The sequence below is a fragment of the Sinocyclocheilus anshuiensis genome, unplaced genomic scaffold (assembly GCF_001515605.1).
Source record: "Sinocyclocheilus anshuiensis isolate Anshui unplaced genomic scaffold, SAMN03320099.WGS_v1.1 scaffold2168, whole genome shotgun sequence".
Lineage (NCBI taxonomy): Eukaryota > Metazoa > Chordata > Actinopteri > Cypriniformes > Cyprinidae > Sinocyclocheilus > Sinocyclocheilus anshuiensis.
Window position 1 is genome coordinate 487424 of NW_015546037.1, and position 20509 is coordinate 507932.

Below are 20509 nucleotides of genomic sequence, written 5' to 3' on the forward strand. Positions count from 1 at the left end.
GTCACCATGCCGATTATTAATGGCATGTCAAATACCAGAGATCTCTATTAGCATTTTAACAATGTTGTCCATGATATCTAAACGTCGGGTAGCTAAATATAATCTCAGGCTTGATATAAAGATAAGCACACATCAGTATTTGGACTCCCAAAAGCTGTACTCAAACATGTCACATCCTAAATGCACATCTTAAAATATACATGTGAAATTCATCTCCTGTTTCGGTTAAGGGTGGTCCTGGGGTTTGATTGACAAGGTTGCCCCCCTAACGTTGACCTTTGGAACTGGGCACAGGTGGCACTTCTAACGCATCTCCATTCGGGTCAAAATCACTGTTTGATGTCCTTCATGGGTTTTATAGGTCTGTAATGCTGTGTGTTATTGCAGAAGAGCCTGTTTGAAGGGAATCTTGCTCAGATTAGATTAGATTAAAATTACATGGTCTGTGTAGACAATATTACAATGCTGCATCACTCCCTTTTAGATTACTTTATATAAGTAATAATTAATGATGGACCGATTAATTTTTAAAAATTAATACACACTACAAGCAGTGCACATCTTTAACTGGCAAAGTCTTCTCCTATTATGTCTTCACACGGTTATTGTTTTTGTTTAAAATTTAGCATATGACACATTGTTTCCCACAATTTATGTGTAAGTATATTCAAATCAGCTCTGTGCGGCATTAAAAAGTCACAGTATATTTGCTGCTTAGATGCAGATTCTATAGGGAGAACAATAACTCAAGATAAACTTAACCCTAATGTAAACAAATAATTTAACAATAAGTGGAGTTTTGCAGGAGTGTCCCGAGGTGGAAACGCTAATCACCAGTCAATGGCTCAGATCAATTTTGGCAGAATGTCAAATGCATTTCTGTGCAAAGAAGTCATCTCCGAGTCCTTTCGCCTCACATGCCTAAAAAATTGAAATAAACATTTAGTCAAACTTAGAAATAAAAAGTCAATAAAAATGTAGTATAGGCCTATACATTGTATTCAGCCTATACATGACGTCTATCAGAATACAATCATAGTCATAATGCTACTAAAATCCTCATTCAATTATTACAACCGCCTGTAAATAAATAAAATCATGAGATTCGAATGGCTTTTACATTGTTAAGCAAAGACATGATTCAATTACTGGACATGGATGGACTCTGGTCTCTAGAGGCTACAGGGCTTGAGGATTTAAACTGAAAGAAAGTCATGCAATATTCATTGCTTCAATAGCTTTACATACATGTTTTTAATTACTAGTAATCTGTACTCAGCAAGTCAAGTAATGGAAACCGTCACCTGGACATGTGAGAACTGGGAAAAACTAAAAATGGTAGCTTTATCTTCAATTATCAATAAAATCACAAATCTTTAATGTAAATTGTTTATTTCTTTAACCATCTGCTGTAACATTGGATTCCACTGACCTTTTTGTCAGCAGTTGATGTTGAAGTGAGCGTGCCATCATTAAACTGAATGCCTTTTTAAGATACAAATGTACATAACTCACTGTGCATTTTAATAAGTGTTAAAGGTTATCAGCTGGAGATGGACAGGGACACTCTGGTAGCTTATTCCAAGATAGTTTCTTCTGTGTTGTCTGATCATGCAGTAAAGTGTTTCAGTATATTCCGGTTGGCTTAACCGAAGCAAAAATTTGTTTGTTGAAACAAGCTATTCTTCCAGTTCATGACTGCTGGTGTTCCAGAACCTCCTCGCGGGTCTCCTAGATCCAGATGGTCACTTCATTAGTTTATGCGGTGATGCTACACTGGCCGTGTAAACAGCCGTGACAGACCCGCGGCTAATTGATATGGATGAATGTGGGTTTCTCACTGGTGCAGGAGTCTCAGGAGCAAAAACAGTGAAATAATTGTTGGAAGGAATGCAAATGTAGCCTTCCACCAGTGCTGGCTTGATCATTTCTGCAAGATGAATCGGTCTTGCTGACTTACTGAAACTTGTAAGGGAAAATGTGAAAATGTGACTGGTAACATGACAGCCTGTGGGACAGACCTCAAATTTGCGAGTGTTCTTCTGTGAATCTCTCCTTAAAATACATTTAAAATGATCTCTGTTGGTACCAATTATTTTCAAAGAAAAAAACAGTCAATGGAACCTTTTGGACATGCAATGGATGCTGGGAAAGTAAGACAGTGAGCTAATTTGAGCAAAGACAGACACTTTGAAGCTGACGTGTGCTTCGCTAAGTTTCCCTTCTACATGTCACTCAGAGATTTGCTTGTGATTGGTATTCCTACAGAAACTCAGTGGCACAAAAAGTCTAATGCTCTCAATTGTCCTTTCTGAAGAGTGATTGATACAAATAGAGAGTGAAGTCCACTGAGGCATGAGCTCATGCATTCTGAGTGTGAGGTCTTGATTTTACCAAATGAAAGACGAGGATCTCTGACTCTGTTGATAAGATGAGCAGCGTGCTGCTGAACTTAACCGTGACATCTTTCCGACAGTTCCTGGAGAAAGAAAATCGAAATATATTGTTAGAATTTATATGAACATATTAACTTATATCTTATGTTTAACGATTTTAAATTCAAGATATATATTGTCTTATATTTAAAGGGATAGTTTACCCAAAAATGAAAATTCTGTCATTAATTACTCACCTTCATGTCGTTCCAAACCCGAAAGACCCTCGTTCATCTTATGGGTGTCGAATTCTGACACAGAAGAGAAGAAAATATTGAACAAATTTATTAATTGTCGAAACTGTTGAATAAATTCATTATTTTTGTTTTCTTTCTAGGCCTTAAATGTGGTAATTCCATTGCTGTCTAAAGCTCTCGGATTTCATCAAAAATATCTTAATTGGTGTTCTGAAGATGAACCAAGGTCTTATGGGTTTGGAACGACATGAGGGTGAGTAATTAATGACAGAATTTTCATTTTTGGGTGAACTATCCCTTTACGAAAAACACAAATAACGCATGTATCTTAAAAAACATCACTACTACATATGACTTGACAAAAAAAGGATAAATCAAAACAAATATTTATTATATTATAATATATTATATTATATATTTATATTGACAATATCAAAGCTATATTTTTTTTATCTAGAAACACCAGGGAAACAAAATAGCTTAATATATGTGATAATATGATTATGTCATCAACACCATCATCTGTCAAACCAGATTTTTTTTTCAGATCTTTTCAATCAACAGAGCTGACGTTAAGTATGAAATCATCCTGCATTCCCAAGTCAACACTGAATGCTAGATTTGTCAATATTTTTAATAAATATTTGACATGGCAGCACACATTATTTTTGTATCTGACAATGTTGACATATTATGCACAAGAGAAATAGCACACTTTGTGAAAAAAAAGGAAGCAGGAGGTTATACCAAAAGATGAATACCTCTGAACATGTTTAATCCAAAATAACTCCTTTATACATACAAATAAGTATATACATTTCAATTTAATTTGTCAGTTGTTTAACCCTGCCATGTCCTAGTACCCCAGAAAACATGTCTGATGATAATATGCTCTTTTTTACTTGCACTACATCTATATACAAGCAATGTGTATATAGACTTCCCCCTGACTACATAATTACTGAATATATAACAGAGATGAATAGAAATAAAGGTGGATTTTGAATGGTGGAGGGGTAGCAGAAGAATGATACAAGCTGTTGTTATACTGCTTTGTGATTGACAGGATTAGATGAACATGCTCCTCCTGAATTTTCATTCACAACAGCATTTAATAATTTCAATATATGCCTTTTCCTATACTCAAAGGTAATAATTTAATATTATACATGCACATTTCAATTCAACTCAAAGTGTTATGCTGTTAATACAATTTGCAATGACAGATAATTATGGAATTAAATAAGGAAATATATATATATATATATATATATATATATATATATATAATTTATTTTTTGCCATATAAGGCAGAAATTAATTTTGGGAAATTATCAGAGATGATTACACTGAGCATTGTCCTATTGCCTCCACTATTAGTCTAGACAAAGAAATCTTTATATGCACCTTCAGCCAATTAAAAGTGATTTTGGCAACCTCCCATCCCTTCTCAGACAAAAGCCCGACAGAAAGAAAAGGAATCAATGTTTTTCCTATGGTCATTGGTAACAGCTGTCCCGCTGTCCCACTGCAGCAAAGAGATTCCGAGACGATGCCAAAGACATCGGATTTATCCAAAGAGGATCAACCCCCACCGCGCAAAGCTCATACAAACAAACCCCATCATCTACATGAATCCTATTATCACAGACTCTTGCTATAGACCGTCTCACACACATGCAGAGCTGGTTATTCCAATATATATTTACAGCCCTGTGTCTCATCGCCTAAAAACATGAATCATGTTTACATTACCTCTGGAAGTCAACCTGACTCATATCATTACTATGAATAGCGAGTACCACGTTTGTAGCTTGTTGCCATGAAACAATGCAATAATTTAACCACAACAAAGACTCATTTTGGTTGATTCAAACATCAGACATTTCAAAAATTCACAAAAGCCAACTTGAGAATGATTATACAGGGACAAAAAACTAAAAGCTCATCTAGAAATGATAAATTAGTGGAAGCCAAATGCAATTAAAGTTCTACTCGAGCATATCGTGCGTGCCTGTAGCTTGGTTTCATTATGGCGCAACACACCTATTCCTCTGGGCTCCACGAGAAGCCCACATGAATAAACATGAGAGTATTTTTTTGCCAAACGCTAAAGGCCATGATGGCCATGATGGCGCCTCCTCCTCTCTGACAGACCACCTACCTCTCATTAACCAAACGCAGAATGGGCTGCAACCTTCCATTCTCTGTCCCATGTCCACATTACTCTGTCATGATCCTGTTACAGTCTGCGAGATGTTCAATGCCTCTGCAAAGACAATGAAAGATTTAAGAAAGGCCACCAATGTCTAGAACAGTCATGCAAGTGTAATTGAAATAAAACTGCTGATTGAACATGCAAATATGTACAGAATCAATTAAATTCCAACATAACCTATTCATGCATTATAGTTATTTTAACATGTGGGAGGGGTATTTTAAGGTTTTAGCAAGGTCTTGAGTCCTTTATTGAGTTTATAAAATGGTGGCAAAAGCAATATGATAAATAAAAAATATCAATGTAAATACATTTGTTAATTTATGTATTTTTATTTAGATATTTTGATTACTTTTATTAATAACCATAAAAATGTTCATAAACACTTTACCTGAATCCTTTACGCAGAATTGATTTTAAAATTATGTGTGATGCTTTAATTATTATAACTAATTAATAATGCACTGTGTGATCTCATGAATGTTTTTAACCATAGTTATGATACATTATAATACTTATCTATTCATTATTACACCTTTAGAATGTATAATATATTACAAAACAACCAATTTCATATTTAACAAGCAATCTGCAAATATTATAGTGGATTTTAATTGTGGTTACAATAATTTATGGCAAGATATAATGCATGACAGTGTACTTTATGAATAACTTTATATACAATATAGTTTTTCAGAAATTTATAAAACCAGTAAGGTTTTGTTTGACAATCATTTTTAAATGAAAGTTAATGCCTCTTATTTTAGGTCACTAAAACCTTAAAACACCCTCATGCATGTTAAACTCACTGTATTGGATTTTAATTGATTCTGTATATTGCATCTTAAATCTGTGCCATTTTAATTACAAGGCATAATTAATGCATTAAAATACTTTTATGATGCATTATATATAAAGCCTTCAAGTAAAGTTTTACCAAATATTCTTTTACCAATTAATACAGTCTAAGTGTAGGCTGTTTACGGTTGCAAAGCAACACAGCTACTTTGTGCATTAATATAACATTCAACTGTGCGGTCACAGTATACTGAGTTTCACAATAGCTTTGAATGCAGCTTTTAACAGAGACAGAACAATCCATTTTCTAATGAATGATATGTAGTGCACAATCAGTCTGAGAAAGATCTTCTTTTCACAGCATTAAGCCAATAGTGACTAGCATTATAGTGACAGACAAGCATGCCGATAGAGCACTGTCTGTGTTTTAAATCCCACGATTAGAGGAAACAACTTTGCATTGTCTCGTCTTTTGTCTGTCTATAAGGCGTGATGTGTCCAGGCTCATAGTCTCCCGCATTAATTTAACTAGAACACGTATTACAGTCTCCAATGAGCATCAAGCTGTCTCAGAAAATTCAGTGGGTTGTAAGAGAGCGATGCAATTTACCTGAAATATCAATACATACATTCACACTGGCTCTTTCTCTCCCTCTCGCACATACACAGAGGCACATACAAGGCAGAAAAACCTTATCGATTAGAAGACAACTGCAAAGGGAACGTGCTAAACCGAAAAAAGGCAGAGAGAAGCAGGAAAAAGAAATGGAAAAGCAGAAGAGAAACAAAAGGGTTGAATATGGATGTACTGTAATGAATATTTGCATCTCCCTAATGAAGAGAAAAGTGGTCAAATCTGCAAGGTTGATATGTAAATGTAAACAAATAGACTGTAGCAAATACAAAATTACTTTAAAACACAATTTTGATGACAATTAAGCATGTTCTCCTAAATTGTCATTGTTTTACTTGAGTGTTTTTTATTTAGATAATGATTCTTGTTACTGTAATACAGCAAATATTTACTGTATTTCTGCACAAATCAAAGGCAGAACAACAAATACTATCATGACGTTTACCATTTCAATAACATGTCACTGTGTTTTGCATTACTGTAATATGAATGAGATTTGGATGCATCTCATTACTGCGTTTGGCTGCATGAATCTTATGGCTCTTCTTGCAGTCAAAGTTGCTCATGCTGATTTTGGACCAGAATCCAAATCCTGAGCCATGCTATCAGGATCAAAGCGGCCACAAAAACGAAATTACTCACAGCAGAAGTGTGGAAGAAGGAATACAAATCCACTGTTTCATTTCACTGCTGCTGATTCATTATGATTCAAAATGCTGATAAGAACATCCTCCTTCACTTTCTCTTTCCGAATACACCATATTCCAGATCCGAAGTGGCCTTTCTGTTTAAAACGACATGGACACACGATTATCACAGAATATCAAATTCAAACCGAGAAATGTACAATGAATACTAAACTGGCTAAAATCCCAAGTAATGCACATCATGTAAACAATTTGAGACAAACCACTAGAGGGAGCCAAAAAGCCAATCCGCTGTCAACAAGACACATCCTCTCCCTGTAATCTGAAAACCTTAATCTCTTTTCTTGTGGTGACAGCAATCAGATTTATAAAATTAGGGACCTACAACATGTTCTTGCTGCTGTGCTGTGGCCTGTCAAGTCATGTAAGGCGTATTGGCATCCTTTTCCTCTGTGGTAAGTGCAACTATATGTTTACATTCTGCCTTCCCTAGTGAATTATAAAGTTTTAAAGTGTTCTCAAATCAGATCAGTTTGAAGGACAACAACTGCTATGATTAAATTCATCCATAAGTGAAGATGAGTTATAAATTGGCCAATGAATGAATGTGTAGTAATATGGTCCACATAAGCACTGCAGAATTTCAGAAATGCACCTGTAAGAAGAGATATGAAGAGACAATCAGCACCAATACACAAGGAAAAGAAAGATTTGCTAAAAATGGTTATAAAACGGATAGTTCCGGTCCTTGATTCTGATTGGTTGAGGCGTTCGAAGCTGTTTAAATTACACTACAAACATACACCTTTGTTTACTTCTGTGTTGCTCGGCAGCCACTTTGTTGGAACCCCAACGGTTTCTGAGGAACTACATTGTTTGGTGGAAGAATACTGTTTTTATTTATATTATTACACTTTATTTGCTCTGTTTTATTCTGTGAAACCTTACTACATATATGGAATAACCGTTTTATAAAAGCAATAAGCCCCTTATTGCTTTATTTTGTTTCTTCATTGGAACAGATTTGAATAGCATTACATCTCTTGCTCACCAGTGGATCCTCTGCAGTGAATGGGTGCCGTCAGAATGAGAGTCCAAACAGCTGATAAAAACATCACAATAATCCACATGACTCCAGTCCATCAATTAACATTTTGTGAAGTGGAAAGCTGCCTGTTTGTAAGAAACAATTTCATCATTAAGAGGTTTTAACATTAAACCTTCAATTCTGGCCAATAAATGCCAGTCCATAATCCATAATAACGCTTCTTCAGAAAACACTCATTTAGCAAGCAGCCATTTAGCAGATGCTTTTCTCCAAAGTAACCCACAGCACACATCATGGACATATCTAGAGCAACAGGAGGTTAAGTGTCTTTTTTGATTGACTTGTTAAACATTCGACTTTTCAATGACTAGCCCAAAACTTTAACCACTAGGCTGCATTACGTTTTTATCTTCTAGACCTCACTTACATAACCAAGAAAAAAATAAAGAAGTTTGAAATGAAAAGATGCTCACCTAGACCAGCCAGAAAATGCAGTGATACAAGTCATGGCCAACCAAGTCAACTCCATCCAAAGGATGTCATGCAGTTAATTTGAAGCTCCTCATGGACTTACAGACCACATATCTTCTTTCAATGGCCAGTAGCTATAAGCGACCAGTGTTACTTTAATCCTAGGAGAGAATTGGACAAATTCAAGACTTTAACATTATAAATCAACTGAAGACATGGCTTGATAGTCATATGAGATGGTTTTTACCTCTAAAAGGGTTGCAGCAACCAACTCACAAGTGTCACCATAAAACCTTCAACGTGCATCGCATTTGGTCAAAGGATGAAGTGGCTGTTCAAAGCTGTAGTAAAGGTGAAGCCAAAGCAGACCATGATCATCCCTGCAAGTGCCAGATTTACTAAGAAGTGCTTATATTGGCCAGTGACCACAAGAGTCAAACTCTTCTGTGGCTTGCTGCATCGCAGCGGTGGTTTTTATACCTCAAGTTAGAGAGATTAATGCATAAGGACAAAATGGGATCAGGACTGATGCATGTAAAGTGACGGACTGAGAGCTTATCTGATGGGGCTTCATTAAAAGGTGCAAACAATTGCTTACCAAGTCCAACAAGAGATCTGAGGGATTATCATGGTGTTTGACACTGACCTCATAAAACTCTGTGGGAATGATTTACTCTTGTCAGTTATGCGTAATATGTAGTTAATTTGCATTACTGAGTACTTCAGTGTCAATACAGCATTATCATAAGATTGTTTTCAACTCAAAGCTTTCTTTTTTGCTAGTAAATAAATCAGATCACTATTTTGAAATGTTCTGGTGAAAAAAAAAAGTATTAAGAAAGAAGGAAGCATTCAAAAAACCCTTTAAATGCTGAATTTATCTTATTCTGTCAACCCCCAGCACTTACGTGTTCTTCAGCTAGACACTAAATCCTGAGTGACTGACTGACCCTTTCATCATCTGCCTCCGCAAATGTCAAATGTCATTTTCTCCCTTCACAAACTGACAGTAAGTGGCAAAAATGAAGAGCTCTGACTTGACAAGTATCCACCTTAAATTACAACAGAAATACTTAATTGTTGTTCCAGAATAGCAGTAATCATGTGATGGACCATTAATGTCAACAAAAGTACCTTTTGAAATGGCTTTTAATGAAAAGTGGGAGGCTTACTGTGTACAAATCTGACACAAATATAAAAAGCATTTATAACATCATCCAAATGTCAAATGAACTGCACTTTTGGGTCAGGTTGTGATGGACAAGAGACATTATGTCTTATTTTGGGCACTCTCTTTTTTTCCAGTAAAAGCAGATGATACAGAGCTGAAAATGTTTTTACAGACATTTCACTGTCTTTTTGCAGGCAGACTGAAAGGTTGCTAAAATCTGTCTATATATTATGATATATATTGCAACAGCTATACCCCTACTTAAAGTTTTGCATTCTTAATAATTGCGGAGCCAAAAAAACAACATTTGTATCTTAGCAAGCTATCTGACTTAATACTTTTGCTGGTGTAATTTAGGTTGATTCAGTCACATTAAATTATATTTTTGATTTGAATAAAAATTTCATCTAAATGTCAGCACACAAAAGACCTTTTCAAATTACCCAACAGACCATTTTACTCAACTGTGCAGCAATATGCCCAAAACACTGTGAGAGCAGTGCATTCATAAGTGTTTCTCTATTTTTATACTATAAACAATTAATAAAATATCTTGTTATTCATTATGGATGTTGTTTTTTGGTATTGTTTTCGATCCATATGAAGTATCTAAGAGTTCCCAATCAGCTGTTGTATAAAATGAGCTACATCATCACAGATATATTTAGTGATTTAACTTAATGGTGTCAGTTTTGCTGATTTAGCCGATGCACATGCTTTGTCATTATGACAAAATAATAGCACTTATTGCAGCTACAATGAAGGCTCTGTCCGAGCACAACCATTACAATCATTTGTTTCCTCAACAGAGTTAACGGCACAAGCAGACAGTATATTCATTCATTATGGCATAACAACTATTACTTGTGGATGTAGATGCATTTCATTAACTTCAGCACATATCTCATCACAACAGCACCGCTCCTAAGCATAGTTGAGTAGACCTCAGAAAGCTGAATAGATGGCTTGAATTAATTTGTACAAATTATCCAGGGCTGAAAGTGACAAATACACCGTAGTAGACTCTCTAACACACAACCTTTGTAGCCAAATCTGACTGTTTTCTGGATTTTGCACTTGTTAGATTGGTTAAATTCACACCTCTCAAGTCTGTTGTAGCATTAAGTGTCACGAATCTACAGTGGTGTTACTGTTAACTAAAACAAAAAAAATAGTCGTAATTGAAATAAAGCTGATATAAAATACAAATATTGCATGAAAAACATAACTGGAAAAAAAAAACCTAATCGAAAATTACTGTATAAATATATTTTAGTTGAAGTAGTAAAATTGCTAAAACTGTAACTGAAATAAAAATAAAGCTATATAAAAAACTACATTTACATTAAAATTAAAACTAAATATAGATCAAATACAAAAGAAGTCAAAACATGAATAAATACTATAATAGTATATATATAATAATCTAGCAAGTAACTATCCCTATTTTTTTTTTACCTTTGACAAGCCTGGTCTACTTCACTCTACTGAGTGCTTTTGATTCTGCAATAAATTATGTGGATGTTATTTAAGGTCTTAGTGGTGGGCGTTCTCTATCTGCTCGGTTTCCCACACAGAAGGTAATCCTACCAGAGCAGATCTTTTTTTGGATCTCTTGCGACAGATGGCTTGAGAACTTAATTGATTTGATAAACTCTGAGCAAGTTGTTGTTTCTTTCTAATGCTGTGACAACTGATTACTTGAGGAAACTCATTAACAGTCCTCTGAAATCAAGTCAGCCCCCTCGAGAGTTAATACTTACTGTGTTTTCTGCACCACCATTCTGTGGCAGTGCTCCTGTGAATAGGTGATGAAATAAATTTTAAAAAGCCTGTTTACAACAAAGTAATGCTAAACGCTGCAAAAACAAACATATAGCATGACTAGTATGTTCAAATCATGAGCAAATTTATATTACGAACTGATTCTTTTATTGAATCACACAACAACAATTCAATTTCCCTTTCGGAACACAAGCAAGCATAATATAATTCAAAACATCAGGTTTAAATGTTTGCGTTTGTGAACGTTGAAACCTTGAAATTAAAATTAATTTCTCCTAAATTCCCACAAAATCAAACCACAGTCCCACAGTACAATTTCGATGTTATCACAGCACCTCTTCAAGTGCTGGGAGCACCTCGTCTTTCAAGTAAGAATCGGGATCCAGCTCAGGGTCATCCAGATCAATACTGAGGAATTTCTCCACCACCTCAACACACCTGAATCAGGAAATATATTTTAAGTAGAAGGAGGAGAGAATTTAAGAATAATAGTTTTGCTGTTCAGACCATCCCATACCTGCTGTACTGTTCATCTGAAGATGGGCTGTTCATCTTTCTGATGGTTCTTCCTGTTCTGTATAACTCTGACACCTGCATAGATGATATTTAGGAGATTAAATCCTATAATGTCAAAAATTGACTAAACAGCATGCACACATTTAACGCTGATAAATAACGGTGATAGATCGCTATTCAAAGTTAGACTTTGAACTTGAAAACTCATGCAGATATCCACAACTTTTATTTCACAGAGATGCAGGACGTTAAATAAACATGGTGACATGTTCAGGAAGGGAACACAGTTAACGATAAACGTTCATTTAAAAAGCAGAAAATATATATATCAATGAGTCAAATTTCACAATATTTCTGGGGGAACAATCAGAGGATGTTTGCATAAACAAGAAAAAACATTCTAAAAACATTGAAAGAAAAAACTGGACATGTTCCCAGGGAACAATTTCTAGGACATCTGCTTAACAAAGTAAAAAAAAAAACATTTTGAAAGTTCATAGACGATAGGAACAAACCAAATATATAAAAACCTTCAAAATATACTGTAGATAGGAATACAAGTTTGGTTTATGTAAATGCTACTGAAGTGAAAACTTCTGGCTCAGCGCATGAGAAAAACACATTTTGAGGAAACAGCCTTTGAAGATATGTATTTTAAATGAAATCTACAGATGCAAATAAATAAAGTGCAATAAAATAAACACTTGAAAGTCTATTTTGCATGTTTCTTTCCGCTGGTCTATAAAAACATGTTATGAAAAGCCAAGTAGACAAAAATCTTAAAATTGACCAGTGCATGAAAAAACAATGTTTTTGCCTGTTTCTTGCCCTAAAATTCACATAACCAAGAAAAAGCATTTAAAAAAATTGTATGTTTTCGGAAAGGGAATGTTAGATCAGTTTTCTTATAAAAGATAACACGTAGGAAGATCCCACATCTGAATTCAATATAAAAAAATGACTGTATCATACCTCCACTCCTCTCTTGACCAGGTCATCAGGAATGCCAGCCAGAGTGGCGATATTAGCCGCACAACTCGACTGGCAGATGCCGTTTTTCACTTGGTACAAAAACACCAGCTCTTCTCCCTCTATTGCTGTCTCTAGAGTCTGCAAACGAAAACCAAAAATGCACAAGTTGTTTTTTTAGTCTTGAAATCAGTGATGGTAATGGTCTATGAAAAATGTATTTTCTGGTCATAGCATGTTTCTGTGGCACCAGTAAATCCAGCAGTGGAGAATCAGAGATCAAGCCCAGCTGTATGAGGCTGTGGAAGCATGTCGACATAAGTAAGTGAGGACACTGCGGCCCACGACGCATCCAGTTATTGAGACTTGCAGTCAGGAGAGCCAATCCATCCACCTGCATCATAAACACACACGCAATATTAGTTGAAATGCTTTTCAATTCTTGCTTTTCTATCAAGTCCTGTTTGCTCCTCCTGGTTCTTTACACTTACAGTGTTGGTTCCTTTACCAAACTCATCCACTAGAACAAGAGAATCCCCAGTGCTGTGGTTCAAGGAACTTGTTATCTAGACAGGAATCGTAATTATTAGAAACCAGCTGAAGGATGATATTGCAATATGTAAATATTTCAATGACTCATCAGTGACAGTTTTGAATGGCTGCCTTGCAAACAGTTATCAAAACCAATTCAAGCAGCATGAATGAGAGACATGACACTCAAAATGGGATGAGCCAAGATGGATGTTACAAAATTAAAAGAGTATACAGGGCCTTTGTGTGTTAAGGAGGGTGTGATGGTCTCACCTGGTTCAAGTCTAACATGAAGGTGCTCAGACCCACTGATACAGACTCACGGCTATGCATGCGGCTGAAGATTCCATCCACCAGCCCAATCTCTGCCTCTTTAGCAGGAACATCTGAGCCAATCAGCGCCATGAACACAATCAGTCCCACCTTTAGAGACCATACAAGATGTTACAAAAATGATGAAATGCCTACATTTAGGATTATTACCAAACAAGAGTCATGGAACCCTGACTTTAGTTCATTTTTAAGAAAAGTCCATTTCAAGTAAAGTCAGTTCACTCAATGGTCATATTTGTAACGCCTCCGGGCAGCTATTTCTGGCATGAAAGAGTCATTTCTATCCATTTGAATAGGAAAATATCAAAATGTCAAAAACTGCTTGCCAAACTCACATTTAAGTAACATTTCAATTCCGCAATAGAAATCTGCCATGTACTGACCCATAAATGTTGTTTCTTATCTTTAAACCTTATTTCATGTAAGATGTGCATGTACAGTTAAAAGTATGCATCTCAGGACACTGATTGCTTCTATGGGAACTGGAGCTTCTAATGAAGGGACTTATTCCACTATATTGCACTTTCTCCCATTCATAGTAATATAAGTGAATCGTCTTGGTATATTTATATCATCTTTTTAAGTATTGTTGTGAAATTTTCTATTATTTATTTATTAATTACTTCAGTGTACAGTTTTATGTGAAGGTCTGTGATGTTTGAGGTCTGTAATGTTTATTGCTGTGTTTGCCTGTTTTAGATAGATGCTCTTGCCGGAGGAATTTGGTCCTGTAATAACTTTCACTTTGCCTTCAGTTTCAGAGCTGATGTAGGTGTTTGACACAAATACTGGAGTACACAGTTCCAGCAAAGGATGGCTGAAAGAGAAAGAGGGATAAATATATGAACAGAAGAATAGAGAAATCAGAAAATTAATCTCATTAGAAGAGATGATTTGTACCGTGACTCAATCAGGGCCAGTCTGTGGTTTGATGTCAGGGTTGGACAGCAGTAGCCGTGATCCAGAGAAGCCTGAGCCAAAGCAATGAGACAGTCCAGCTCTGCACACAGAGACATGACCTTATACAAACAGTCGCTCCGCTGAAGCACTGAGGCTTGAAGCTTCCTCATTACCACCATCTCCAGATCTGGGGAAAAAAAGTAACATGATTACATACAGTATTAAAAGACATTGTAAGGTTTTGTGCAATTAATTTATTAATCAACTGAAGAAAGAAAGAAAAGACCCAAGGTGTCACAATGCAGGTCTCCCAGCATGCTGTCCAGCTCTTTGGTTCGAACGCTGCGGTAATGCAGTTGATCCTTTGACAGGAACTGAAATAATCCACAAATTAAATGCAAAAACCAGCTCTTATCAACCCCTCAAACATTAATGAGCCTAAGACAAAGGTGCCTGAGATATGTACTCCATGTGTGCACATTAAATTTCTGTGATTGATATTAGTTTTCATGCTTTTCAATTAAGATTTTCTGTTGAAAGGAAGCACTTTGATCCATACGCAATAATGTAGGTAAGATTTTCTAACTATAATCTAAGGGTGCTTTCACACATGTAGATCGATTGCTTTGTTCCGAAACAGGGATTAAAATTATTACAATGTTGCTTTTTATTCTTGGTGCGGTTCGCTTTCACACGGCAAAGTTTCTAAACGGACCAAATTTGTTAATACAAGTCACGCGCGAGTAAACTGTTCTCTCATTGGTCAAAGTTCCACGGTTTATTTTCCGGGATTCCACTTAGCTGTCACGGCTGTCATCCGTCAGAACGAAGACGTGCTCACCCACAGACATTCACAGGTTCATTTTGAAGTATTGGCAAAACAACAAAGCTAATGCTTTTCACTGAACTTACGTAATTACCCATTATACATTGTGATATAGCCTGGTTCGTTGGTCCGTTAGATCGGATTGCTTTCTCACTACAACCGAACCGCTCCAGAGTTCGTTTTCAATCGAGCCGAGACCACCTCGTTCAGGCGATGTCGGACCGATTGTTTTGGCGCGGATCCGGGCGCGATTGCCATGTTTACATATGCCCAAACAAACCGAGCTAAGGGGGGAAACGCGCCAGGTTCCGAAACAACGAGCCAGGTGTGAAAGCACCCTTAAACAGTAATGAGTTGACAAGAATCAAATAAAAGCACAAGTAAGACTGAAATTATCTACGAAACAAAGTCTGTACAATAAGCGGTTTCCAGTTTAAAACAAACCCTAACAAGAATATTTTAAGAAACAAACACTGTGCTGCCTTGAAAAAATTGTTAAAAAGTACTACCATACTCACCATGAAATCAAGACCCTCAATCTCAAAGCTCTGTTTATCCAGCATGGTGGGTAATCTTGGCACCGACAGTAAAAATCCAATCTGTCATCCAAAACAGAATGAAATACAAGGATGTCATCATGTACATCAGTTAAATAAATGTAAGCACTAGCTATTAAAATTTATACAGGCATCTGAATTTATGTTCTACAACAATTTTTGCCTTGAAATGCAAAATACCTTATGCTGCTCGTTATCAATTAGCAACTCTAAAACCTATTCATTTTGTTATTTCAAATAGATCCTTTAAGGTGAAAACCTTTAAAAGGCTGATTCTCCTCTTTCAACATTGCAGTATGTTTGAGTGGCTCAAAATGTCTACAGATGGCTCAACCGATGGTATGGGTTTAGTGAAGGGCTTCCTGTTTGCATAATCAATGGAGCAAGAGGATTTTAGAAGTGTTTAGGAAATCCATTTGGAAAAACAATCAGTATTTTTGGAATTCTGTTAGGTGGCACAGAAATGTCACAATAAATTGAAATCCTGTGAATAATTGCAAGCTATTGCACTATTAAATAAAACAGCACTGCTTGCTGCTTTTGTTAACCCATATGCCACAGTCGTTACAGCTGCTTGTCATTTAGCCACACTGCAGTGCACTAATTACAGAAACAGTCATCCGCGAGCGAACTGGGGTCAAGTGGCCTGCTCAGGGGCACAATGGCCACCTCACTGACTCTTCATTTATTGGGTCGCTCCAACAAGGAATTGAACCCACAACCTTTATGTTAACAGCTCTGTGTCAACAATGAGGTTACACATCACACTTTAATGAATGGAGGGCAGCATTAATCACGTCCTGACCAGAGGGATGTAGATGATGCTGCAGGTGGAGAAGCGAGGGTCCAGTTTTTCCAGCTCAGCACGAGCCACGTCTGTCAGGAAATCTGGGAGACCCATCATCCTTCTTTTCTCTGTAAAGAAGAGAATAAACCAAAAATGTATATAATAAAAATGAAGAGCCAACAAATTTCTAGCTATCCACCTATTTTTAATGTAAGAGTGGGTGTGGTAATTTTCAACTTCAATGTGCGAGATTTCTTTTCAAATTATTCTATTTGTTTTCATGATATTATTATAGCAATCATGAACGCACTGATCTGAAGCACAAATAGCTTTTACCATTTACTGCACTTTATTATTCTTCTAGTTATTTACCTATAGTGACAATATTAATCTGAAGTCTTGTACATTTACAGAAAATAACTTAATTTCAATTTGAAAAATAAGGTGGATAAATAAACAATAGTTTCATTTTCCTAGTTATCTGCGAATAATGTATCAGCCACCGATATATTGTGGACTTTTAGTTACTGTTGCATCAGAACTGAAGAAATCAATGGAAAACCACTCACTCTCGTCAATAACAGGATTGACATTCGGCCTGACAGTGAATCGGTTCTCAGCTACACTTCCTTCAAAGTCCACCTGCAATGGAGAATGACAACCCCAAAGCAATTACATTAATTCAGCAATAATTTAACAACAGAAAATAAAATAGTATTCAGACTCACCACTTTACTGATGTATGTAGCGATGTAGAAAAGATCATCAGTGAAGTTTTGACTGATTTCACTGAAGAGTTGGATGGACTGGGGCATGGAGCGAATGGTGTCCCTAATGCACAATGCATTGTACACCGTCTGATAAAAGAGAAACATGAATGAACAAAAAAAACAAGCCAGGATAGGCAATAATAAATTAACTGAGTGCTGTACCTTATACAGACTTTGCCAGACGACAACCTTCGGGTTAGCGAGAGACATTTTATGCAGCAGCGTCTGTATGAAAGACAAGCTAAGTGCCACTTTATTTGTGTGGCTTTTGTTGTTTTGTAATTTGGATCTGATTAAATAATGTTGAGCTTTAGACAAAATGCTGAAAACTGTACCGAGATGTTCTTGATATTCCGCAGGGAACTCTGCAAAGTGTTAAGATCAGCAAAGTTACGAGGGGATGTGAAGAAACGGATCACTTCCTGACGCTTCTTCAGAATGTTCAGATCTCGAGTAGGTCTGTGGAACCACTGCCTAAAACAAACGAGAAAAAGGAAGTCTATGTTAGGGCTTAAACACCTTTTAAATGTGCTAAATTATCTGTTATAAAACCAGGATTTTACCGTAAAAGCAGAGAGCCAAACTTGCTCCGACAGCAATTCAGAACACCTGCAAAAATCACAATGCGGGTATTTACTCCATTCACTTTTACTGCATAAAAAAATCAGCATAAGGATTATTCAGGATTTCTTCTCATTTTGAATGGAGGGTTTGGAAATGACATGAGTAAATGATGGCAGAATTTTCATTTTTGGGTGAGCTATTCCTTTAAATAATCATTTTTATATATTATAACTTTCCATAAAACAATGGCCATTCTCAACTTTTCTGACTACCCACCAAAACAGGGGATTTCAGTGTTTTAGAGGCCAGAAGAAAATATTCATGTATAATTTAGCACATTTAGAACATATATTTACTGATTTCAGTATATTTAGATAATATAATAATATTTAGAAAATATAAGGTTTCTATTATTGCATTTCTTCTATTCACTATAGTACTGTTCTTTTAGATTTCTACATTTTTTATTAATATTTTTTCTTTAAATATATTTTATTGTGATACAATTTTATTATTCATTTATTGATTTTAAACTTTTTTTTTTATTATTTATTTGTTTTTACATTTTTACACCATTTTTATCTAAACTTTTTCATGGATCCCCTAGCTTTCCCTTGTGGACAACAGTTTCAAAACCCTTACACAAAAAATACCAATTTAATTAGCTTTAAATGGTGCACAGAATAATACATTTTACCATAAAGACTCAATCCTTCTTTCTCTCCTAACTGGAGCTTAAAGACGGAAGGATGCAGCTCAGATTTAAAGATCTGGAGGGCACTGAGGAAAGAGTGCAAACAAGTTTTAACAGCTCCAAAAAGTTGAATTTATAGAAAAAGGAACAAAGGATGGGACCTGTTCATATGACCAACCTATATGTGTCTTTGTCGATGTACACAACATCTTTCCTGCAAAATAATGAACAAATAAACCAGAGTTTTATTCTCACAAAAAAAAAAAAAAGTGATTGATACACAAATGTCTTACAGCGTGTAAGCCAAAAACTGCAATATGGGGACGCCCATACTGCTGTCTTCCATGTCTAAGCCAACTCTCCTCCTCTCCAGACACTTCAACAGCCCTCCTATTGACCTCATCTACGGCAGAGAAGATCGTCATGATATGCCCATTTATTCATCCAGCATAAACCATCTGATGTCTCACCATCAGCACTGAGTCTAATGGGATACAGGAGGAGAGATACGGGATTTTCTCGCTCTCTGTGATGGTGGGAGGGAGAGATGGGATGTGTGCTGAGAGGAGTCGCTGTCTGCTGATCTCCAGACCTGCAAAAGATGGTACAGGATCAATTACCGTGACTGTTTTTCACTAAGCTGGTAAAACGCTGCAAAATTGAATGCACACATATGCAGTTTTTGATAATACCTCTACTTCTTATGATTTATTTTTATAAGTATAAACGTTACACAGATCAAAGCTTTTTTGCCATTTTTGGCATCCCCATCCACTTTCAACGTAAGGAAAAGTGCAGTATGAACATCCTACGAAAGTTCTCTTTTTGTGTTTCACAAAACAACATTTCCTCTGAATTGCGATACAGAATAAAATAAAGCTATGTGTAAATACTTACCAAAGTTTGCATTTGGAAACATGACTATTTCAGGCTTATATTCAGGATTTAATTCTGAAATTGAAGCAAAGTTAGACATTGGTTTGATATAAACTCGAAAATAACAATTGAACAAGAGATTATCAGTGCTGATCACTAAAAATAATTATTTAAAATTGGAGAGTTTACCGAGCTTTTCGATAAACTCGAGCAAGCTCTGCTCTTGTTTTGCACTTGTTATTAAGACGTTTGGACTCAGCTCCTGTATGACTGAAACAGAAAATTCATGATGGGGTAAACAAACTAACATAATGGCCATCAAAGCATCTCCAATCAATGTTTCCTTCATCTTGGCTTGGCATGCAAGTCAAGTATTCTGGCAGAGACAACCAACAGACACTGTGCAAGCAAAAGATATATGAACAAACAAGCAGTGGGAGAGACACGGCTCAATGCAAATGCTCCAATATATACAGTATATATAAAAAATACCAACAGAAAGAGAGAAATAAACTACAGCTAATAAACTACCTCTATCCAGCAGGTGGAGGTCGCTGTTGTCCATGGTGTCCGGCATAAAATGCAGCGTATAATCGCAACTGTCATAATAACTTAGTCCAAGTTGTCCTTGTTGAACAAATACACTCAGAAAAATCTAAAATTAAACACAAAAAAAAGGCACACCACTGTGTTACTAACGCAATGAGTACTTTATAACTGAGACATTATTAAACAATAATTTACCTCACGGTTTCCCTCATCCTCTTCAACTTCATTTATAC

At 36.0% G+C, this 20509-nt stretch overlaps 1 protein-coding gene across 1 annotated transcript; it reads right to left on the reverse strand.

Moving 5' to 3' along the window:
* Positions 1 to 1692: 1692 nt before the first annotated feature.
* Positions 1693 to 20292, reverse strand: msh5 (mutS homolog 5). Its single transcript, XM_016499982.1, has 28 exons — positions 20259 to 20292; positions 19917 to 19997; positions 19749 to 19802; positions 19322 to 19443; positions 19145 to 19254; positions 19030 to 19065; positions 18855 to 18937; positions 18157 to 18202; positions 17929 to 18067; positions 17756 to 17818; positions 17552 to 17680; positions 17393 to 17465; positions 16842 to 16951; positions 15998 to 16078; positions 14940 to 15027; positions 14654 to 14840; positions 14444 to 14570; positions 13694 to 13843; positions 13381 to 13455; positions 13140 to 13283; positions 12893 to 13030; positions 11922 to 11995; positions 11740 to 11842; positions 6971 to 7066; positions 6797 to 6884; positions 2633 to 2686; positions 1842 to 1930; positions 1693 to 1731 (listed from the first exon to the last, which is right to left on the reverse strand). The coding sequence occupies exons 1-28, from the start codon at positions 20290 to 20292 to the stop codon at positions 1693 to 1695; spliced, it is 2613 nt and encodes an 870-aa protein (XP_016355468.1).
* Between the last annotated feature and the right edge of the window lie 217 nt (positions 20293 to 20509).